Source organism: Euprymna scolopes, chromosome 34 (assembly GCF_053919585.1).
Source record: "Euprymna scolopes isolate OS-2025 chromosome 34, ASM5391958v1, whole genome shotgun sequence".
In the NCBI taxonomy this organism is placed as follows: Eukaryota; Metazoa; Mollusca; class Cephalopoda; order Sepiida; family Sepiolidae; genus Euprymna; species Euprymna scolopes.
The window spans coordinates 4,428,428-4,453,981 of NC_136515.1; the positions used below are offsets into that span (position 1 = coordinate 4,428,428).

Genomic DNA, 25,554 nt, shown 5'->3' on the forward strand with positions numbered 1-25,554 from the left:
TATTTGTCTTGGCCTTCAGGCTAACATCACGGTGTACATGAGCATTTTCTTAGATTTGCCCCATTCCTTAAGACTTTTTTAAGAATGAAATTGAACCTTTTATCCTTACTTACACACACACACACACACACACACACACACACACACACACACACACACACACACACACACACACAATAACAATTTTTTTTACAAACGTACATAATTTTCCAAAAACGCTAGGGAATCAAGTAGGTGTTATTTCACGGAGCGAATGCGGTATTGTGGTAAATGTTGCCAGTCAAGAGTAAGTTTCCATAGTCTTCAAATTTAGTTACAAAGACCCTGCACCCTCCCTCCCCAATTTCCTAGAGGGCCTTGTGCTGAAGTTTGTTGTCGATTTTTCTTTCTTTTTCAATTTTTAATTGCGAATTGTAAGAATTACTCGCGCAATAAACTATATATCCAAAATCACAGTGTAGTATCTGTTCTGATGCTACACTTCACCTTTTCTGTCCTCAGTCAGTGGAGGAGAAATCCTTCATGAAAGAGAGTTTTTACTTTTGTTCCTATCCAGAGTGCCCCTTTTTGGGGAGCTGGATTTTCCCCATATTAAAAACCGACCTTGTGTCTAACTCTGACCTCGTGGAGAGGCAAGTAAATAGGAACACTAAAGTAAAACAGTTGGGTGCTTATTCAAATTAGCACTTATGGCGGCAATTAAAAGTAAAGAAAATTCAGAAACGTACAAGTCACAGAACGATAATGACATATTCCAAAAATCACGTAATTTGATAGTTTTTTTTTTTTTTTTTGTTATGAGGAATTTTGGAATCTCGTAAGACCAAGAGACCACAAGAAAGATATACTATGACTGATTAGAGGGGGGGGGGGAGAGAAGAGAACGGGGGGGGGGGAGAAGAGAAAAGGAAGGGGGAGAGAAGAGGAAAGGAAGTGCACTTATTGATCCGCGCTATTTTTTTTTAAATCGTATTTCCAAGTTTAATTAAAGTTTTATGTTTTTTTATTCAATTGTACGGTTGAAGTATAGAATAGGTACAAAACACCCTCCCCATGTTAAGAATGGCTTTTTAAATAATAACGTTATTATTTACGTCCGGATCACTCTCTGCACTAGTACCGCTATGACTTATTTAAATGGTCAATTGGGGAGAGGAAAATTGGAGAACTTTAATGGAATATTCGAATATCTATGTGGTTCATGCCGAGATCAAGTGTTAGCCCCAGGAAAAGGGGCCCCCTTGATTTCTGAGAACTTCGACTGAAGTAAAATGAAACAAAATAATAATTTTATTATCTGCTTTGTTCATATAGATCACTAGCTGGCCACCCGGCGTTGCCCGGTCATACAATACGCTTAAACATGATATTTTAATTCATGCAGATTGCGTATGTATTATTATAGAATCAATCATCTGTGGAATATTATGTTTTACGAGAAATAATTTGCTAGCCAAAAAAAAAAAATAAATAAATAAATAAAATAAAATAAAATAAATAAATAAAATAAAATAAAAAAATAAAAAAAATAAAAAAAAAATAAAAATAAATAAATAATTAAGTATGGAATATTGTCACATTTAGGCTGGTATACCTGCTACTTGTCTCTCGCTCCTGGACAGAATTCAAGAGAGTCGTTCATCTGATAGGTCCTGAAATATCATATAGGCTTAAGCCTCTGTCCCATCGACGAGATGTCGCGTCCTTCTGCCTGTTCTATAAGTATTTTAATGGTGGCTGTTCCAATGAACTACAGACCCGACCCTTGTACTCCCTCGACGTAAATACCCCCGACAAACCTTACAAGCAGCTAAACCCCACCCCTACATAGTGGAGATCCCTAGATGTAAGAAAACCTTCTACTTTAATAGTTTCTTCCCCAGAACTGCTAGATTTTTGAATTCCCTTCCGTGTACATGCTTCCCCAATTGTACTGACATGCAGAAGTGCAAGTGTAATGTGAATAGTCATCCTGATGCTCAACTCCCGACTTCTGTCTCTTTTAGTAGCCCCCCCCCCCTACATCAAAGTGGCACTGTGCCCTGTTTGGGGCGAAATTGCAATAAAAAAAAAAAAAATAGTATAAGAACTTTAATGGAATGTTTGAATATCTGTGTATTTCATGTAGACATCAAGTGTAGCCGGGTAGCCCCAGCAAATGCGGCTCCCTTGATTTCTGAAAACTTCCACTGAAATAAAATGAAAAAACAAACAAAAAAAAAAACATATGCACTCATAACACGCATACACATGCACACACATACACGTATACACACACATATACATGCACGCACAGACATGCATTTACAGACGCACACACACGCACATACAGATGCATGTACACACACACATATGCGCATGCAAACACATACACACACAAAAAACTATTCTTACATAATTTCTTTTCTTATTTGTTGGAAATTGTAAAAAAAAAAATGCAAAAAATGTCTGTCATGTGTACTTTATATAATTATTTCTAAAAATATTTTTTTTCTTTCAGTTTTTGGTGTCAGGTTGGTTTGCAGGTTACAGTTACAGATGCCAACCTGTTGATTATTCACGGTCGCCATTAGCACTCAGGGTACGTTGGTGTCATCGCCAGTTTTATGAGGCAGACATTTTTTTAAAATCTTTTTTGTTTATTTTTGTTTCTTTTCATCTTTTTTTGTCAGTTTTTATTTTTCTCCGTTTTTTTCCCTTCGTTTTTTTCTCTTCCTCCTTTTCTCCACCTTTGTCTTCTCCCCCCTTTGTCTTCTCCCCCCTTTGTCTTCTCCCCCCTTGTCTCCCCCCCCCCCTTGTCTCCCCCCCCTTTGTCTCCCCCCCTTTGTCTCCCCCCCCTTTGTCTTCTCCCCCTTCTCTTCTCCCCCTTTCTCTTCTCCCCCCCTTCTCTTCTCCCCCTTTCTCTTCTCCCCCCCCTTTCTCTTCTCCCCCCCTTTCTCTTCTCCCCCCCTTTCTCTTCTCCCCCCTTTCTCTTCTCCCCCCCTTTCTCTTCTCCCCCCTTTCTCTTCTCCCCCCTTTCTCTTCTCCCCCCCTTCTCTTCTCCCCCCTTCTCTTCTCCCCCCCTTCTCTTCTCCCCCCCTTCTCTTCTCCCCCCCTTCTCTTCTCCCCCCCTTCTCTTCTCCCCCCCTTCTCTTCTCCCCCCCCCTTCTCTCCTCCCCCCCTTCTCTTCTCCCCCCCTTCTCTTCTCCCCCCCTTCTCTTCTCCCCCCCCTTTCTCTTCTCCCCCTTTCTCTTCTCCCCCTTTCTCTTCTCCCCCTTTCTCTTCTCCCCCCCTTCTCTTCTCCCCCTTTCTCTTCCCCCCCTTCTCTTCTCCCCCTTTCTCTTCTCCCTCTCCCCCTTTCTCTTCTCCCTCTCCCCCTTTCTCTTCTCCCTCTCCCCCTTTCTCTTCTCCCTCTCCCCCTTTCTCTTCTCCCTCTCCCCCTTTCTCTTCTCTCTCTCCCCCTTTCTCTTCTCTCTCTCCCCCTTTCTCTTCTCCCTCTCCCCCTTTCTCTTCTCCCTCTCCCCCTTTCTCTTCTCCCTCTCCCCCTTTCTCTTCTCCCTCTCCCCCTTTCTCTTCTCCCTCTCCCCTTTTTTCCTCTTCACTTCCCCCGCCCATTTCTCTTTACCCTTTCCCCCCTCTTTTGCCCCCTTTCCCTTTTGCCCCCTCCATTTACTCCCTCCTATTTTGCTCTCTTCCCCTCATTTTATTTGTTCCTCTCTTTCTCTATTCCCTGTTTTATTTATTCCCTTCCTATTTTTTATTTATTTTTTTTAACCATTAAAATACAAAAAAAAAAAAAAATACACCAAAAAGAAAAATACATGTTTTTCAGCTTGTAACCTACTTCAACCATTTCTGGTATTAACTCCTGATTTTCTGTCAAATTACTTAAATTCTCCACCTCCATTACTGTGTTTAGTAGATTACATTTTTTTTCCCCCACTTTTTAAATATGTAATAAATTATTGGTTATTTTTGGATAGTTTGGAATTTCTGAGTTTGAAAGAATTCTTGAGAAAGGTGTTATTTGTCTGGGATATCGGTGGCGCAGCTTAGTCTTAGTAGCATTAAATGTTAACATCCATTTGCGGCCTCATTTAACTACGGTTTGGAGGTAATTTTCTAACGATTTTGCCATTGTCTTATATTTATGTACATCCGTTCTTCCTTCGTGCATGTTATAGTGTGGTATCATCAGCAAATATGCCCATCTCCGACACAATATTATCAGGAAGGCAGAAACAGAGGCAAAAATATAGGCCAGGTCTGAACAAATTCAGCCCTTGTAACTACCCATGCGGACGTGTTTGAATAAAGATTTGCTGCTAAAATATACGGAGATATATAAGAAAAATTTATATATTTTTTTAAGGTTAAAAATCGTCCAAGACTATTATTATTTACTTACTAGCAAAGGGGAGGGGTCGCTCGGCTTTGTCCGGTCATAAAATACGCTTAAATATGATATTTTAATTTGTCCAGATTTCGTATGTATTATTATAGTTGTGATTTCAAAATTTAAAAAAAAAAAAATGTATTTGGGTGCCATAAGGTAGAATCGAAACCGAAACTTTAGCATTCAAAGCTGGTGATGTTACCACTGTGCCAACGTGACACGCATATGAACTGATTAAAAATTAAAAATAAACTAAGATGAATGTACAAAATGTGTAACGATTTTTTTCAGTTTTGAACCCTTAAGACCCATAAAAGAAAGGTCCCCCCCAAAAAAATCCAATTATTTGAGGCCCCTAGCGCTGCTCTGTGACTTTTAGTTTCGGAAGAAATAGAGTTTGAAAATATGGAGACGGACAGACAGGCATAGTGAGTTTTATATATTAGATTACTCTTTATATTATCCATTATTTATAAGAAGGTCGGAGGTTACATCGACCAAAACATTGTGAAAATAACAGTTAAAGATGAGAACAATAGTCTGGAGATTCCAAAAAAATACATTTAATCTTATGATAAACGATTCATTTGAAGAAATAGTTTACTAACAGAAATATGGAAATGTTGAAAATTTTATTAAAGCTATAGTTTTCAGTTTTGATGAGTTTAAAAAAAAAAAAAAAAAATTTTTTATCACCCCCACAAAAGGAGGGTGGACCTGTAAATTCACCCTTGTCTGTCTGCACTTTTCTCAATAACTCATCTTGGAATTTTTGGAAATTTTGCACAAACATTAAACATGATATGAGTAAAAAAGTAACAGAACGGATTTTCCAGGAAAACTCCGGTTGTTCCCCTAGGAGTGCCTTTTGGTTAAAATGGCTAAAATTGACACTTTTGTGCTTATTAAAAAAAAAAATTGATGACTTGGATTTTTATAAAACTTTCTGAAAAGTTGTAACTAACTGATTTCTATATAATTTTGTTTGTCTATACTTCGCGATAACTCCTGGGTGTGCCCCAGGGGCTATTTTTGGGACTATTTTACCATATTTGTCCAAAATTTTCTGTGTATGTTCATTTAGCAGTTTTGCATGGTGCTGAACTCGAATTTAAATATGCTAAGGCCTTGGGGACTTTTGGGGCTAAATGTGTGGGGGAGTGGGTTCAAACGTAGTCATTTCTTTTTTTTTTTTTTTTTTTTTTTTGCATGGTGCAGAACTCAAATTAAGGCCTAAAACTGCACCGTTTGTTCATTTTCACCAGGATTTGACGTCCCCTAGAGACTTTTGAGGCTAAATGGGGAGTGGTGCAAATGCTGAACTTAGTCATTTTTTTTATGCCTTGTTCACTGTGCACTCACGGGGAACCATGTATGCTTCACTTTTTGCACAGTTCCACTGTGATGTAGGTTGCTACTATCTGGGACATAAATTGCAGGGATACTATGTAGGGAGTTGAGCAGCAAGATGTCTGTTTACATTACACTTGAACTTCTGCATGTCAGTACAGTCGGGGGAAGCAGCAACCCGGAAGGAGATTCCAAAGTCTAGCAGTTCTGGGGAAGAAATCACTCCTTTGTCGGGGGGGGGGGGACAAATAAAATCGGTGTAATTAAATATATTACAAATTAAAAATCGTGAAAAGTAGAAGGCTTTCTGGCACCTACTCTGTAAGGGTGGAATTTTACTGCTTGTCGGATTCGTTGAGGATATTTAAGGAGGTACAAGGGCTTGTAGTTGGTCGGAGCATCTACCGTTAAAATATTTGTAAAACAGGCAGAGGGATACAACGTTTCATCGATGGGACAGAGGTTGAAGTCTAGTTGACAGTTTGGGACCTATTAGGTTGGCAACTCTCTTTTGAACCCTGTCCAGGAGTGAGAGACTAGTTGCAGATGCACCAGCCCAAATATAACAACAATATTCTTTACTAAAGGAAAATAGAATTTCAGGTTGGCAAAGTTGGACGAGTGGGCAGGAAATTTTAAAAGTGGTCTGAGGAAAGAAGCTATGAGAATAAAAAGCCTTCCAGCATCTGGTTATCGATACAGTGAAGAGGTGGGCTTCTGCTGCTCTGATTGATTAATCCAACACGCCTAAGTGTTTTTTCTTAAATAACACACAGGCAATGCTGATGAGTCCTGGTCGTATAAATTTTATTTTGATCTATCTAGTATACTGACCAATTCTTATTTGGCTGGGATTGTCTTATATAAAAATATTACCTCCCAAAAGACTTGAAACCACAAGATTCATTAATTTGTGATTCAATTCATCTCATTATTCTTATATGTATATACACCCACACCCACACATACACATACATATACATATATATATATATATATATATATATATATATATATATCCCGAAACAGTGTTTCATGGTAAACAACTGATGATCCCTTAAAAAATAAATTATTAATAGTACTATAGTAAATTCGAGAGCGAGTTGATGCAGTGAAGGTAATTAAATGACTTACTGACTAGATGGTTTTCTAACGAATGATAAAAAATATTTTTTTTTGTATAGTTTTAAAGGTTAAAAACTTCAAAGACTAATATATATATATATATATATATATATATAAAATATTCAGGGTGATAGGGGAACGTGAGGAATGTTGTGAAACTTCAAATCTCATTTTTTTTTTCTGGTAACCATGGTAACTTAAGAGGTATGCGATGAACAAACTTCAAAATGGCGCAATTCCTGGATTTTATTAAAGTCATGTGTGACCCGTTTTTCCAGTTTCTTTATTTTACCTCATTTGCTTTAAGATGAGTTATGGTATCTATCTGGAAGCGATTAGCTCCCAATGAGGCTGCCATTTTTTTATTATCGTTTAGTTTGATCTGTTTTTCGTAGCTGCAATAAGTCAAATCAATTCACTGTGCAAAAGACAATTTTTCACGATTTTTAATTTGTAATATATTTAATTTTTTTTTTTTTTTTTTTACAAAGGCATCACCACATTATCAAGGCCCAGAGGCCACTCAAGGATAAGGGTTAAAGAGTGTACAGTAGAAATTGGTCAATGTAATTAATTACACCGATTTTATTTGCCCCCCCCCCAACAAAGGAGTGATTGGACCCAGTAATTCACTTCCGTTTGTCTGTTTGCACTTTTCTCAATAACCACGCCTTGGATTTTAAAAAAAAAAAAATTTTTTTTTTTGCACAAACATTAGTCATGATGAAAGTCAATTTTTGCCAGAACGGATTTTCTGTGATAACTCGTGTTGCTTTCTCTAGGGACCATTGTAGGGGTAAAATTGCTCTAAAAGCGGTCATCTGTTCATTTGTTTGCAGCTTTCTCAATAACAACTCCTTGAATTTTTTTAAAAAATTTTGGGCAAACATTAGTCATGGTGAAAGTAAATTTTTCACTTGTGGAGAGGGACTCTGCATGCTCGGCTTGTTTCTTACAAAACCTACCACTTAACCTTGAGTCTGGTAGGTAGCATTTATAATAAATGCTATTTGATTTTATTATTTGTTTCTTACTAGCCAAAATATACTCTCCGTTAGCCCTACAATTAACCCTAAGTCTGAATGGCAACATTTTAACTAAACACTGTTTAATTTTATGAAGTGTTACTAAATTACAAATCGAAATAATAAAAACCATCCTTGATTGATCAACTATAGAATGAGACCGCTATTGTTGAAGAATAACAATAATAGGAATAAATCAGTCTTTTTTTTACAAGGTGGTCACCTCTTATCAAGGCCCGAAAGCCACTCAGGGATAAGGGTTATTGTAAGTACAGTACGTTAGTGTGGATATTTTAATAAAGTGTCTACTTAAGGGGGCGGTTCATCAGGAATTTGTTAACGTTGAACTTGAAGACATCCAAGTTGTAGTCAGGAGGGAAGCAGGCAGACGGAACAGAGTTCCACAGGCATGCAGTTCTAAGAAAGAAGCTAACCCTATCACTAACTCTAAGCTCCTCCTTGTAAAAAAAAAATAAAAAAATAAATAAAAAATAAAATGACTTGAACAAACTGAGAAAGAAAGTTTTTTTTTTTTTTTTTTTTTTTTTTTTACAGAGGAGTCACCACTTATCAAGGCCTGGGGGCCACTCGAGGATAAGTGTTAATGTACAGTATTCAACAGGAAAATCTCGTAATCGTTAGAAGTGTAAATTTGGTAAATTGGATTACTTAAGGGGAACGGCTCAAGAACTTGTTTACATTGGACTTGAAGACACAAGCTGTTATCTTGCCAGTTCTAATTAAGCTCAGGGATAATGGTACGAGTAAAATTAGGGTACTTATCCAATTTATGATCTGATCTCTGGCAACTTTGCATCGGCATGCCGAAGTGATTACCCAATGAGTTGTCAAAAGACGAGTTTCTTGAAAGTATGAAATTTATTAACTTTTTTTTTTTTTTTTTTTTACTCGAGGGGGGGGGGCTCACCACTTATCAAGGCCCGAAGGCCACTCGAGAATAAAGGTTAATGAACGTAAGGTGGTAGTGAAGTAATCCTTAATGATGTAAATTTGGGGGAATTTGATTATTTATGAGGACGACCTAACAGGAACTTGTTTACATAAGATTTGAATGTCACCATGTTGTATTTGGTCGGAAAACATACCAGCAGAACAGTGTTCCAAAGGCGAGCAGTTCTAAGAAAGAAGCTTTGTTCATGGAATCTGCGTTTATGTTTAGGCACAGATAGAGTGGGGAAAATCATATATAGTGGTTTTTAGCTAGTCGAGTGTTCTTTTGTAAAAGTTTGGCAAGGGGGTACTAGAAAACCATTCTTTACATGGAAACAAGGAGTGGAACGATGAGTTTTCACTTTGGCATCTTTCGTCTGCTTGCATAACCTGCCAAAGATGTTGATGCAAAGTTGCTGAAGTTTAGGTTATCAACTGGATGAATACCAGAGGGAAGTTTTATTTATTTGTTTATTTATTTATTTGTTTATTTATTTATTTGTTTATTTATTTATTTTTTTATTTATTTATTTTTTTATTTATTTATTTACTAGTGGGGGTACCCGGCGTTGCCCGAGTGTTTGTTTCCGGGACGGGGGGGGGGAGTTTTAAAAAATGTTATGGTAGGTAAGTAGGAAGGATCAAACCCGGAGTCATGAGTAAAAGTAGGAAAATAAAGTGTGAAAAAAACAAAAAAAAAAACATCTACAACGTTAACAGTTCGGCCACCAAGAAAAGTCCATTCCAGTTGTTTAGGAAAAAAAAAAAAAAAACGACTACGGTAGGTCGGCGCGAACGTGAAAATATAATGTGAATTGTCCAGCACGCTAACCACTACACAACAGAGCACTGCAGCTTAGTTTAGTGATTTTAAATAACTTCACATGAAAGAACGACGAAGCCAAACCGGTGTTCTCTTCTCAACTGTTCCTTGTGAACGATCCCCAAACGGTGTTAAGTGGTGGCAGGGGGAGAAGGAATTTATTAGAGAGAAAATATTTTACCACTTCCATTGATCTTAACCGATTTTGGCCGTGACTTCTCAGCAGAAAAAGTATAGAAATCTAAGATTATCGAGGAATTTGATAAATAATAAGCCTATAACACACCTCAGATATTGTTCTGCCGTTTGTGCATATTATATTTGCATGAAATATCTTGATTTTTAATCCTATTAATGTCAAAATCCGACGGGAAAAAATGAGTTCATTTTATTTATATAGAGATTTATTTATTTTTTTTTTATTTATTTATTTTTTTATTTATTTATTTTTTATTTATTTATTTTTTGATTTATTTATTTTTTTATTTATTTTTTTATTTATTTATTTTTTTATTTTTTTATTTTTTTATTTATTTATTTTTTTTATTTATTTATTTTTTTATTTATTTATTTATTTATTTTTTTATTTATTTATTTTTTTATTTTTTTATTTTTTATTTGTTTCATTTTTTTATTTATTTTATTTTTTTATTTTTTATTTGTTTCATTTTTTTATTTATTTTATTTTTTTTTTTACTGGAAATTTTTACTGGAATCTGTTATCATAATTCGAGATATTTAAACAAACATGAAACAAATAAAATGTGAATCTGTTCTTATAATTTGAGATATTTTAAAGAAAAAAAAACCCAAAACAAATAAAAAAATCCACATTATTTTTTCAAATGAGATAAAAAAAACAAATCTATAACAAATAAGTGTTACCAAAGGCAAGATAAGTTACTCTTCTACCTAACTGGATAAGTTTTTAGTGTTTTTATTTAATGTAAAATGTTGATTATAAAACAACCCCCTCAAAAAATTCATTCTTCAACACTCAGTAAACCAAAAGAATATCTGCTAATTGCTAAAGAAATAATCTTATATATGTCTACCTTCTGCGTGATGGACTAATTGGATTTGCCACTGCTACGGAAAACGGACAAAACTAATTGATATAAAAAATGGTAGCCTTTTTTGGAGCTAACTGCGCCAAGAGAGCCAGTACGATCATTGTTGAAACGGGGAAGTCTTTAGCAAATTTTTTGCAGGTTGGTTATGGGTTATTGCCTCCACCAAATTCATATAGGAGGAGTTGAATTTTTTAATCTTTGCAAGCGCCCATGGCGTAGTGGTTAGAATACTTGGGGGAAAAAAATCAATTGTAAAAGTGACTTTCTCCTTAAAGTTGAAGGTTCAATTCTCAGTGTGGGCGACCAAGAAATATAATTGCGAATTACTTAGGACCTTTATCCAGTCATGGTTGATGGACCAAGAGCATGCTACCCCCGTAAAGGGTTCTGTTTAAAAGTTCTGTTCAAATTCTCGAGTTTGACAGAAACAGTCCTGAGTTTGACAAGATGTACCTGCAGGTCAGTTTGCATTGACCGAAACGTGAAAATTACACTCAAGGTTAGAACAGTAGTCTAAAGAATCCAAATAATACGATTTTTACTGATTGTTTATAGGTTATTAATTTTTTATGAAAGATTGGCGAGGGGGGGACGAGAGATTGGAGTTCAGACGAGCACCTGCCATGGAAATAACGATAAAACAATTAATTAATTTTTTTTTTTTTTTTACATGGGGGCCACCGCTTATCAAGGCCCAGGAGCCACTCGGGAATAAGGGTTATTGTGTGTACACTAATCAGTAGGATAGTATCGTAGTAATAGTTAGTATTGAGGATTTGATAAGGTGTCATTACTTAAGGGTTTCATCAGGAATTTGTTTGCGTTGGACTTGAAGACATCCAAGTTGTAGTCAGGTGGGGAACAGGCAAGCGGCAGAGAGTTCCATTGGCGTGCACTTCTAAGAAAGAAGCTTTGCTCATGGAATCTACGTTTTGATTTAGGCACGGATAAAGAGTGAGGAAAATTATTGACAGTGGTTTCAGCTAGTCGGGTGTTTTTCGTGAAAGATTAGCGGGGAGAGGAGGGGACCAGAGAATGGAGCTCAGACGAGCACTTGCCATGGAAATAACGACGTTACTGATGTAAAAAAAAAAAAAAATAGTAGAAAAATTTACGCTCCACCAAATTTCATTTTAATTTTTTACAGCTGAGAGAGAATGTTGCTAGGAAGACTAAGCGTCTCTCCTTTAACAATTACAAGACGCCTCTCCAACCGCTGACATCCAAGACAAGTAACACCCCCACCTAAGAATTCTTCCTTCAAACTCTTTGGTCTTACATTCATGGGCAATATGAACTGGAACAAATTCATTGAGGACATTGCAAAGGCTGCTGCAAAGAATGTGGGTTCCTTCTATCATACTGGTAGAGTACCTATACATGAGGTTATCGTGTACCTCTACAAGTGTGTCTTTATAAAGCAAGATAAATCCGCAGCTCCTGTCGGTATATATATATTATTCCTTAATTGGAATTCATTTTTAGAGATGAGCATTATATGTTAATTTTATTTTTATTTCGGACTATTAGTCTCATCTTTATTAGTTGTTGTTTTTTTAATCTTTTTATTGGTTCACAACGTTTCGGCCAACTTCCTCTGGCCTTCGTCAGGTGGTAACCGCGACGGATAGGAACTTCGAATCTCCTAACTGCATTCTCAGCCATCACTGCCATCCGTAGTTGTTGTCGTCTCACCACATTTTTGACCAATTACCTCTGGCACGCTTTGGGTGGGATTGAAACCGCTATCTTCAGACAATGTTCATCTGGAACCGTAGAGATTCAACATCTCTATCAACTGCGCTACGGGCCCCGAAGGGCGATCAAGGTTGGCCGAAACGTTGTGAACCAATAAAAAGATTAAAAAAACAACAACTAATAAAGATGAGACTAATAGTCCGAAATAATAAAGTTAATTAATAAATAAGATATAAATTTCTGGGGTGTAAGAATTTAAAATGAAATAGCTGATGACTAAGTGTCGTCAATTTTTCTTTTCTTTTTTTATGTCCTGTCTAAATAGAAAATACTCAGATCTATTCACTGACATTTTCAATAAAATTTGAATAATATTTTATTTTAATTTTCCGAACATTAACTTAACATGACATTTTGTCATTTTCATTTTGTTTTTCCAAATATTACTTGAGTAAAAAATGACTTTCCAGTCATTTTTTTTCTTGATTCTTGGTTCTTAACGAAAAAAGATAGATTTAAACTGGTCATCAAAAATAAAAAATGGAATGACAGGAGTTCGGGTTAGTAAACCATGTGAAGTCACACAATGCTGCATGCCCAATCTTATTGGCAGATTGTCTTTACACTGCCCGTCACGACAAAGTATGTAAATACCTCCATTGGAAGATCTGTGGAGAGATTTAACTTGACAGATCAACGAACATCTGGAACCACCTCCGATAACATCAAACGGAAAAGTGACCGTGCTCTATGACAAAGATATACAGGCAGGCAGATACATAAAAGACAAGGCCGTTAAACCAGATATTGTAATATGCAACAAGCCCGAAAGAACTGCGCTCATTATCGATGTCACAGTCCGAAATGATGTTGGCCTTAACAAAGCTGATCGGGAAAATATAACAAAATGTCAGGATCTAAAAAATGATCTAAAAATGACAAAAAAATCTTCATAAATACTTAGAAGCAATCCCTGAAAAACTAAGCTATAAAGAAATACAAATAGCAGCCATAAAGGGAACAGCATCTATTCTTAAAAGAACCCTCAGATATAAATTTGAATCATAACAGAATCAAGTGTTAGCTCCAGGAGGGAAGCACATCTATCGCTAGTCTCTCCCTCTTGGATAGAATCCAAAAGAGAGTTTTCGGGTTTGTATTACTGTACACATAGATTCAAAAAAGTTGTCAAAAAACAAATATATAACAAATAAATGTTATCAAAGGCAAGATAAGTTACTTTTCTACCTAACTGGATATATTTTTCGTGTTTTTATTCAATGTAATATGTTTATTCAACTCGAAAAGCATACAGTGTTTACCGATGTATTGGAAAATTCAAAATGGCGCCCGACACTCTCTTTAACACAGTAAGTTCAGGAAAAGATGTTATAAATAATAAACTAGACAAAATACTGTTAGAAATTCGCTCAATATATGTTACCGTGACATAAGTTGACATATATTCGGTGTTCTTTTTAATAGTATTTTGTCTAGTTTATTATTTACTAGCGGGGGTACCTGGCGTTGCCCGAGTGTTTGTTTCTGGGACGGGGGGGGGGAGTTTTAAAAAATGTTATGGTAGGTAAGTAGGAAGGATCAAACCCGGAGTCATGAGTAAAAGTAGGAAAATAAAGTGTGAAAAAAAAAAAAAAAAAAAAAAAAAAAACCATCTGCAACGTTCGGCCACCAAGAAAAGTCCATTCCAGTTGTTTACGAAAAAAAAAAAAAAAAAAAAAACGACTACGGTAGGTCGGCGTGAACGTGAAAATATAATGTGAATCGTCCAGCACGCTAACCACTACGCCACAGAGCACTGCAGCTTAGTTTAGTGATTTTAAATAACTTCACATGAAAGAACTACGAAGCCAAACCGGTGTTCTCTTCTCAACTGTTCCTTGTGAACGATCCCCAAACGGTGTTAAGTGGTGGCAGGGGGAGGAGGAATTTATTAGAGAGAAAATATTTTACCACTTCCATTGATCTTAACCGATTTTGACCGTGACTTCTCAGCAGAAAAAGTATAGAAATCTAAGATTATCGAGGAATTTGAGAAATAATAAGCCTATAACACACCTCAGATATTGTTCTGCCGTTTGTGCATATTATATTTGCATGAAATATCTTGATTTTTAATCCTATTAAGGTCAAAATCAGACTGGGAAAAAATGAGTTCATTTTATTTATATAGAGATAACACCTTTTCCCAAACTTACCGTGTTAAAGAGAGTGTCGGGCGCCATTTTGAATTTTCCAATACATCGGTAAACACTGCATGTTTTTCGAGCTGAATAAACAATGTTACATTGAATAAAAAGAAAATGTGTCCAGTTTGGTAGAAAAGTAACTTATCTTTCCTTTGATAATATTTATTTATTTTATATTTGTTTTTTGACAACTTTTTCGGATCTATGTGTACAGCAATACAAACCCTTTCAATCTGATAGGTCCTACTTTGTCAACTAATTCGGCGTGAGGTCAGCACCCTCACCCTGAAAAAAAAGAACTCCTCGCTACAAAAGAATCTACAAAATTTGTGGATGGTCTATGCCCCCACCTCACCCCCAAGGGCTCAAGGCTATGGATGGATGTGATTGTCAACTAAGCTCCAACCTCTGTCCTATTGCCGCAACGGAATGTGCTCTGATGAACTCCTTGCAGTTGTACCCCCTCAATGTATATATCCTTGACAAACCTGCTTAGCAACAAAATCCCACCCCTTCACTGTTGAGGTCTCTAAATGCCAGAAAGCTTTCTACTCTAATAGCTTGTTTTCTCAAACAGCCAAACTTTGGAATTCCCTTCCTGCTACCTGCTTCCCTGATTGTACTGATATGCAGAAGTTCAAATGTAATGTGAACCAACATCTTAATATTTCTTAGGCATGGTCCCAGATAGTAGCAGCTTACGTCCGAGTGGCGATATGCCTTGTTATAGTATGAGTATAAAAAAAAACATCAACCTTGATTTTGCTTTTTAAAAGAAAAAATTTCTTTGATCATTAGAGAAAGGTAGTTTGATGCTAGACTTTGAAAAAAAAACAAAAAAAAACGCTCATTTTTAAATTTTTTCGAAATTAACGTCCAAGGATGGAATACTGTTGCCATATTTGGGCAGGAGCTGTTAAAAACAGCCTATCCTGCCTTGACAGAGTACAAAATAGACTTCGTGGCTTAGTGGGGGATGCCCTTTTCTCTACCCTGCAACCTCTCTCCCACAGAAGAGACGTTGCGAGCCTAGCCTTGTTTTATCGTTTTTTCCATGGCAGGTGCTCGTCTGAACTCCAATCTCTCGTCCCCCCTCGCCAATCTTTCACAAAAAACACCCGTCTAGCTGAATCCACTGTGAAAAATTTCCCCCACTCTATATCTGTGCCTAAATCAAAACGTGGATTCCATGAACAAAGCTTCTTTCTTAGAACTGCACCCCTGTGGAACTCTGTTCCATCTGCCCGCTTCCCACCGGACTATAACTTGGATGTCTTCAAGTCCAACGTTAACAAATTCCTAATGAACCGCCCCCTTAAGTAAACACTTCATCAAATCTCCACACTAACGTACTGTACTTGCAATAACCCTTATCCCTGAGTGGCTTCCGGGCCTTGATAAGTGGTGATCACTGTAAAAAAAACAAAAAAAAACATTTGTGTAACTAATTTTCCTTGTCTTTCTTTGTAGATGGCTAACGTTTGTTGGTTGTTCTATTTCTCTAAGTTCATTGAACTTTTGGATACGGTAAGACTTTTTTTTTATTTTTTATTTTTTTTTATTTTTTATTTTGAAAAATCTTTTTGTGCGTCTATTAATGTACCTTAAAAATAATCCCCTTCTCTCAAAGAAATCTGACATATGTACGCAATGTGATGATGTATGTAAGAAAAACCTGACCAGTAAGGGTTGAAGACATGCGTTGCATGGCTAGAAATGATATGCGAGTCTTAAAGACAAGCTTAGATTTGATGACCTAAGAAGAAAAATAAATCTGGACAATATAGGGAGTCTTGAAGTCAGATTAATTGAAGTTTGAGAAAAAAAAGAAGTGAAATAGACAGAGAGACTAAAATAAATAGAATACGCAGGAGATGTCCTTTTCTCTTCCTTGCAACCTCTATCTCACAGAAGAGATGTTGCGAGTTTGTCTCTGATGTATCGTTATTTTCATGGAAAGTGTTCGACTGAGCTTCAATCTATGGTCCCCCCTCGCCAAACTTTCACAAGAAACACTCGTCTAGCCGTAAACACTATCAATAATTCCCCCCACTCTTTACCTGTGCCTAAACCTAAACGTAGATTCCATGAACAAAGCTTTTTTATTAGAACTGCACGCCTGTGGAATTGTCTTCTGTTTTCCTGCTTTCCGGCTGACTACAATATGGTTGTCTTCAAGTCTAACGTAAATAAGTTCTTGATGAGCCGTTCCATATAAGATATCAAATTTAACAAATTTTCATTACTAATGATTATTATATTGTCCAATTTCTACTGTACACTCTTTAACCCTTATCCTTGAGTGGCCTCTTGGCCTTGATAATGAGTTGATACCTATGGAAAAAAAAAAAAAGAAAGAGTCCAATGTGAACAAGTTCTAATTGAATCGTCCCCCTAAGTAATCCAAGTTACAAAATTCCCACTGTTTACTATGCTAAAATCACAATGACTAATGTATACCTATTAACCCTTATCCTCGAGTGGCCTCTGGGCCTTGATAAGTGGTGACACCCTTGTAAAAAAAAAAAAAAAAAAAAAAAAAAAAAAACTAGATGCATCCTGTACCTCTATAAGGCCACCATTCGCCCATGTATGGAGTATTGTTGTCATATTTGGGCTGGTGAATCTGCTACTAATCTCTCACTCCTAGACAAGGTTCAAAAGAGAATCGCCAACCTGATAGGTCCTGAACTATCATCTAAACTTCAGCCTCTGTCCCATCGACGAAATGTAGCATCCCTCTTGCCTGTTCTACAAATGCTTTAACGGTGAATGCTCCGAAGAAATGCAAGCACTTGTACCTTCTCGACGTAAATACCCCCAACAAGTCTGACAAGCAGCAAAATCCCTCCCCTTCACAGTTGAGATCCTTAGATGTAAGAGAGGCTTCTACTCCAGTAGTTTCTTCTCCAGAACTGCTAGAATTTGGAATTGTTTTTTTTTTTTTTTTTTTTTTTTTTTTTTTGTACACAGAAATCATCACATTATGAAGGCCAAGAAGCCACTCAAGGATAAGGGTTAAAGTGTACAGTAGAAATTGAACAATATAGTAATCATTAGTAATGAAAATTCGGTTAATTTGATAACTTATATGGAACGGCTCATGAAGAACTTATTTACGTTAGACTTGAACACAACCATATTGTAGTCAGCAGGAAAGCAGGAAAACGGAAGACAATTCCACAGGCGTGCAGTTCTAAGAAAGAAACTTTGTTTATGGAATCTACGTTTAGATTTAGGCACAGATAAAGAGTGGGGGGAATTATTGATAGTGTTTTCAGCTACATGAGTGTTTCTTGCGAAAGTTTGGCGAGGAGGGACCATAGATTGAAGCTCAGTCGAACACTTTCCATGAAAATAACGATACAACAGACTCGCAACATCTCTTCTGTGAGATAGAGGTTGCAGGGAAGAGAAAAGGACATCTCCTACGAGGCTACGAAGTCTATTTTGAACTCTATCAAGGCAGGACAAGTCCTTTCTAGCAGCTCCAGATGTGGCAACAGTATTCCATCCTTGGACGTTACCTGGCTCTTCTGCTTCCCCAATTATATTGACATGCAGAAGTTCAAGTGTAACGTGAACCGACATCTTGCTGCCCAACTCTCCACATAGTACCCCTGTATCTTATATCCCTGATAGTAGCCCCCTACATCAAAGTGTCAATGTGCCGTGTTTGGGGTGAAAATATAAAAAATAAAATAAAAGATGTACTTGGTGTTGCCCAGTATTAAATGTAATGTTAAATTTCTTTAAAAAAAAAAAATGAAGTAAAAGAAACTGATATGTGCATGAAAGTAATTTTTTTTTTTTTTTTTTAACAGTTCACTTTTTGTAAGTAAGAATGAAAAATACTCAAGCTGAGATCGAAACCAAAACCTAAAGACAGTGAGTCAAATACGATAGCCATTGGGCCAGCTTACCACAATCTTTAAAAAGTGTTTTCAAACCTACTTATTCTTAATATAACGTGAACGGTTTGCAGATGCGCCGTCGTGAAACAGCAGATAAAAATTCAATGAACCCAAGTACCAATTTTCCAATTTTGACTCCTTAGCAGCCCTTTATTTATTCATTTTTTTAAACCGATTAAAAAGTTTTCCACATATCTGAATACTCTATATACTAAATTTCAAGTCTGTAGAATAAATGTTTGTTGAGTATATAGGATGAGAAGTGTCCTCACACACTCATGCTCACTTTTATAGGTATACTAGATTTACAAAGACATCTTCTATACCATCTGATTTTATTTATATATTTTTATATTTCATGGTATCACCTCCTTTTCAAAAGAAAATTGGCTTCAGTTCTTTTTCTTTTTTGTAATATGAAGGGAATTCTGGACAAGAACCTCTTTTTTAATGTTTGCCATTATAGGAAATGAACGAATAAATCGACTGACCAAAATGTTTGGATTTACTGGATTTTGCGTTTCTCTTTCCAGGTTTTTTTCATCGTCCGAAAGAAATTTTCTCAGGTTACATTTCTCCACGTGTTTCATCACGGAGTTATGCCAGTGTCGTGGTGGTTCGGCGTCAAGTTTGTTCCCGGTAAATTATTTTTATTTTTTAACTTTTTTTTTTTTTTCATCTTCTGTTGTAAACTATAGTGCACGTTTGTAGTCACATGAAAGTTTGGACAGAATTGAATTTCTCCATATTCATCGGGGCTACTGTTGCCGGCGCTGTTTTACAATTTGTCATTGTGCTAAGGGAAACAGCTCCTGTTCACTAAGAGATTAGTTCACTTTTTTTCTTAATAGTCGTGTAAAGACTACATTTTGTCTGTATTTTTGAGATGAGGTGTTTTCATTGATTGAGATTGTCGGACTGACTTCCTCATCTTGGTTGTTATTGTCACAACGTTTCGACCGTTTTGCCCTCCGGCCTTCGTCAGGTGTTTTGTATCGAACTGGGGAACCGTTTGTTAGGAGTCTCGAACCCAACCCTTTATTATTATTACGGTCCGACAATCTCAATCAAAGACTACATTTTGTATTATTGATGTTATAAACTTTGTTACATAAAAAAAAAAATTGTTGCAGCTTTTTTTTTTTTTTTTTTTTTCTTTTTTTAATGTTTTGATTAAATAAATAAAAAAAATATTGGAGCATCGAGCGTCCTAAATTATGAGATGAAGAAAATGAACGAATCTCTTAGTAAAAGAGAATTGTCTCCCTTTGCACAATGACAAATTGTAAAGCAGCGCTTTGTTGCCATGTTGAGTGTTATTTTCACGTTTTGATTGATGTAACTTCTGACCTTCTTAGGGTGTATCTTTTCAAACTCAAGAATTATTTAACTATTTTAATTATTTATTTTATTTATTTTAATTATTTATTTTCATTTATTTTATTTATTTTCATTTATTTTATTTATTTTCGTTTATTTTATTTATTTTTGTTTATTTATTTTTGTTTATTTTAGTTTATTTATTTTTGTTTATTTATTTTTGTTTATTTATTTTTGTTTATTTATTTTTGTTTATTTATTTTTGTTTATTTATTTTGTTTATTTATTTCGTTTATTTATTTAATTTATTTTATTTATATATTTATTTATTTTTATTTATTTTATTTCGTTATTTTATTTAGTTAGTTATTTTATTTATTTAGTTATTTTATTTAGTTAGTTATTTTATTTAGTTAGTTATTTTATTTAGTTAGTTATTTTATTTAGTTAGTTATTTTATTTAGTTAGTTATTTTATTTAGTTAGTTATTTTATTTAGTTAGTTATTTTATTTAGTTAGTTATTTTAGTTAGTTAGTTATTTTATTTAGTTAGTTATTTTATTTAGTTAGTTATTTTAGTTAGTTAGTTATTTAGTTATTTTAGTTAGTTATTTTAGTTAGTTATTTTAGTTAGTTATTTTAGTTAGTTAGTTATTTTAGTTAGTTAGTTATTTTAGTTAGTTAGTTATTTTAGTTAGTTAGTTATTTTAGTTAGTTAGTTATTTTAGTTAGTTAGTTATTTTAGTTAGTTATTTTAGTTAGTTAGTCATTTTAGTTAGTCATTTTAGTTAGTCATTTTAGTTAGTTATTTTAGTTAGTTATTTTAGTTAGTTATTTTAGTTAGTTATTTTAGTTAGTTATTTTAGTTATTTTAGTTAGTTATTTTAGTTAGTTATTTTAGTTAGTTATTTTAGTTAGTTATTTTAGTTAGTTATTTTAGTTAGTTATTTTAGTTAGTTAGTTATTTTAGTTAGTTATTTTAGTTAGTTATTTTAGTTAGTTAGTTATTTTAGTTAGTTAGTTATTTTAGTTAGTTAGTTATTTTAGTTAGTTAGTTATTTTAGTTAGTTAGTTATTTTAGTTAGTTAGTTATTTTAGTTAGTTAGTTATTTTAGTTAGTTAGTTATTTTAGTTAGTTAGTTATTTTAGTTAGTTAGTTATTTTAGTTAGTTAGTTATTTTAGTTAGTTAGTTATTTTAGTTAGTTAGTTATTTTAGTTAGTTAGTTATTTTAGTTAGTTAGTTATTTTAGTTAGTTAGTTATTTTAGTTAGTTAGTTATTTTAGTTAGTTAGTTATTTTAGTTAGTTAGTTATTTCAGTTAGTTAGTTATTTCAGTTAGTTAGTTATTTCAGTTAGTTAGTTATTTCAGTTAGTTAGTTATTTCAGTTAGTTGGTTATTTCAGTTAGTTAGTTATTTCAGTTAGTTATTTCAGTTAGTTATTTCAGTTAGTTATTTCAGTTAGTTATTTCAGTTAGTTATTTTAGTTAGTTAGTTATTTTAGTTAGTTAGTTATTTTAGTTAGTTAGTTATTTTAGTTAGTTAGTTATTTTAGTTAGTTAGTTATTTTAGTTAGTTAGTTGTTTTAGTTAGTTAGTTGTTTTAGTTAGTTAGTTGTTTTAGTTAGTTGTTTTAGTTAGTTAGTTGTTTTAGTTAGTTAGTTGTTTTAGTTAGTTAGTTGTTTTAGTTAGTTAGTTGTTTTAGTTAGTTATTTTAGTTAGTTAGTTATTTTATTTATTCATTTATTTTATTTTATTTAATCCATTATTGAATTTCCAAAGGTAGCATGTTCCTATCCGATCAGCCATGACATCCTAAGTAATTCCCAATTATATTTTGGGTGTTGCTCTCACTGAGGATTGAACCTTCAGCCTCCAGAAGAGTGTAACTTTGCAACTAAATATTATCAAATACTTTATCCTCATCTAAAATATTCAGAAACAGAATACAAACACCTGTTCTTACAGATAACTCGCTTGCAATATTGATGTTAGAGACGTTACGAGTTGACCGCTAAACAAATGAGCCGATCATATTTTGTAACAACATGGACATCAAACAAACAAGATAATTTTTGAGTGTAGTTGCTTCACATATTCAAGTCAAAAATAAATAAACACTGACTTTTAAAATACCTCTCATATATCTTCAGACAGTCTGATCTGGTAGCTGGTTGGTTGTTTTTTTTTTTTTTTTTTTTTTACAGCATATCAACCCTTTTCAGGTTATTTTATGTTGAATCAAGTGATTTTGAAGAATAATTTTTTAATAGAATATATTTGTTGTTTTCAAGTTGGTTTCTATTTAACCCATAGTTGGGACCCTAACAGGTACTACCACTCTGGGTTAGAATGGACCTGGGAGCAATGGCAATTTAAAGGGTGGCTCCACACTCCCCAAAGCCCGCAAGCTGGAGCCTCACCATCAGATATAGTTAAAGGTCATATCCAGGACCGATTTGGTAGCACCAGATATGAATGAGGAGGATGTATTTAATTTTTTTTTTTCTTTTTTTTTCTTTCTTTTTACATAGGCATCACCAATTATCAAGGCCAAGAGCCCACTCGAGGATAAGGGTTAAAGAGTGTACAGTAGAAATTGGAAAATATAGTAACAGTTAGTAATGGAAATTTGGTAAATTTGTTAACCTATATGGAACGGCTCATTGAAAACTTGTTTACGTTAGACTTGAAGACAACCATATTGTAGTCAGTTGGAAAGCAGGAAAACGGAAGACAATTACACAGGCGTGCAGTTCTAAGAAAGTACACATCAAAAAAAGAATTTTTGATATCCTGTGTTGTTGATTATTTTGCCTGGATTGTTTTTTTTTTTTTTACTTTGTTAACGAATATTTCTCCTTTTCCAGGCGGATTTGGAACATTCCATGCGATGCTGAATTCGTTCATCCATTTAATCATGTACACATATTACGGCCTTTCTGCTGCTGGCCCACAATTTAGGAAATATCTTTGGTGGAAGCGCTACATAACATCTTTACAAATTGTAAGTAATTTATACTCTACTGCGTCCGAGGGGCGGGGGATCAACCTTGCTGGTCGTAAAACATGCTTTTTGTGCCTTTTTAAAATTTTTTTTTATTACATTTTCACAGTACAGTTGGGAAACAGGAACCTGGAAGGGAATTCCAAAGTCTAGCGGTTCTGGGGAAGAAACTACTGGAGTAGAAGGCTCTCTTACATCTAGTTGATCTCTGCTGTGAAGCGATGTGATTTAGCTACCTGTTGGGTTTGTCGAAGGTGTCTACGTCGTGGGGGGTATGAGTGCTTGCAGTTTGTTTGAGCATTCACCGTTAAAGTACTTGTAAAACAGGCAGAGGCATGCTACATTTCATCGATGGGTCAGAGGCTGAAGCTTAGATGACAGTTCAGGACCTGTCAGGTTGGCGACTTTCTTTTGAATCTTGTCTATGACCATTCAAAGTATCAGGAAATCCAAGATGGCACCATGGCATTATTCAAAGAAATCATTAACAAAATATGGCTTGTAGCATATCAAATGAAAGGAAATATTATTATACTGATTTCAAAAGTTAAAAAAAAATGACTTGGGGTGCTATCAAATAGAATCGAAACTAAAACATTTAATGCTTGCGTCATGTTCCCCAACAGATAACAAAGTTTTAAAATTAGCAATACCACACCATTTTTTTTCTTTACATTGAATAAACTCAAATCAAGCATTATTGAAAAGAGCATAAAAAAAACAAAGAAATAATATCTTTGGTTTTTTTAAATCGGCTCATTTGAACTGGAGTTATGACCATTCAAAGTATCAAAAAATGTGTGGTTCACTGGACATTTTGCCTCAAGTCAGTCCTATTCAAATGCATATAAGCTTGTGACCGAAAATGGTAGGAAATTTGCACAATTTACAGACTAACCCATCTTTAAAAAGCTGTATCTTCAGATCTTTTTAAGATATAAAATTTTGAACATATGAATACCATGAAGGTTCAGTTGGTGTTATTTCCGACCATCTCACTTGGTAACTTATGGACTAATTAGCACATTTCAATTTCATTTTAACAGCTTTAAATAGAAACACCATAAAACAGCTAAGAAAAATGGTAAGTAAGGCTTTATCATCATAGGAAGTATTATTCTGATAGACGTTATCATTTGCCATTATAACATCATGAAAAATCCAAGATGGCCACCAGGAAATTCAAGATGGCCACCATGACATGATTCAAAGAAATAATTAACAAAATATGGTTTGTAGCATATCAAATGAAAGGAAATTTTGTACAAATCAGAATCATGTCTTCAAGTTCATTAAACTAATTAGCATAATTTTCATTATAACAGTTTCACGTAGAAGCATCATAAAAAAAGTTTCAAAAATAGGAGGTAAGACTTTATCATGCAAAATGTTATTCTGATGGACATTATCATTTGTCATCATTACACCATAAAAATCCAAGATGGCAACCAGGAAATCCAAGATGGCCACCACGACACGATTCAAAGAAATTATTAACAAAATATGCTTTGTAGCATATCAAATGAAAGGAAATTTTGTACAGATTACAATTATGTTTTCAAGTACATTAAACTAATTAGTATAATTAAATTTCAATTTAATGGCTTCAAGTTACTGTGATAATTATCGAGTGAGTTTCTACCACTATTTTGTATAATTTTTTATTTTTAAGTCATTGTCGAAACTTCATAAGACATCGCGGACATTTTTGTACTTGTTCTCATGTAATGCTTAGCACTACTTGTTTTTTGAACAGAAAAAACATTTACAACACCAAAAATTTATCGAGGTAGGTAGAAGAGTACTTCCTTTGGTAACATTTATTTGTTATATATTTGTTTTTTGACCACTTTTTCATACATCTGTGGATTGTAAAACAAACCCAATGGAAGTTATTCTTTTATTTAACTGGATAAGTGGTTTGTGTGTTTTAACTCATTTAAAAGCATGGTCATTGTCGGTCATTCTTTTTCAAATAATTTATTTTTTTTAAATATTCTTTTCCTTTCCATAATTAAAACTTGTTTTCTAAATAATAATAAAAAATAAAATGAATAATTTATGTTTATAAGTTAATGAACGTTTTAATTACAGATTTGTTTGTGCGCGTCTCGGCACACAAAACTTCTCATGTTTATATGCAGTTGTCACTACTATTATTGACTTGTGCATAGAAAATTTTTATCCAATTCTTTTCAAATTTTAGGATAAAAGGAGTTAATATATTCGCTATTAAATAGCGTTTGAACACATCTTCTATCTTTACTTATCTTTGTATTACAAAAACGTCAACTTTGAGATTTTATTTGCGACTTAAAAACCAACAACAACAACAAAAAATAATGTTCATTGTCGGTTATTCTTTTTCAAAAAAATAATCTTTTTCTGTCCTTAATTAAAACTTATGTTTTCTAAATAATAACAAAATAAAATGAATACTTTGTCAGTTAGTTGACAAACATTTTATTTACAGATTTCTTTTGTGCGCGTCTCGGCACACAAAAATTCTTATGTTTATATACAGTTGTCACAACTTCTATCGATTCATGCATAGAAAATTTTCATCCAAGTCTTTTCAAATTTTCGGATAAAAGAAATTAATATATCCGCTATTAAACAGTTTCTATCGTTACTTATCTTTGTATTACAAAGCGTTAACTTTGAGTTATTCTGACTTTTGGCTGGAAA

At 34.4% G+C, this 25,554-nt stretch overlaps 1 protein-coding gene across 4 annotated transcripts in view; it reads left to right on the plus strand.

Annotated features, from left to right (window-relative positions):
* Nucleotides 1-25,554, plus strand: part of LOC145259095 (very long chain fatty acid elongase 7-like) — a 133,020-nt gene that overhangs the window by 100,714 nt on the left and 6,752 nt on the right. For 2 of the 4 annotated variants that reach the window (XM_080116745.1, XM_080116746.1), the window contains exons 4-7: nt 2,501-2,581; nt 16,098-16,154; nt 19,075-19,180; nt 22,730-22,866. In XM_080116745.1, the coding sequence (XP_079972871.1) occupies nt 2,501-2,581; nt 16,098-16,154; nt 19,075-19,180; nt 22,730-22,866 (381 nt within the window). The remainder of the gene's footprint in view (nt 1-2,500; nt 2,582-16,097; nt 16,155-19,074; nt 19,181-22,729; nt 22,867-25,554) is intronic. The other 2 variants (XM_080116747.1, XM_080116749.1) reach the window with 1 other exon arrangement.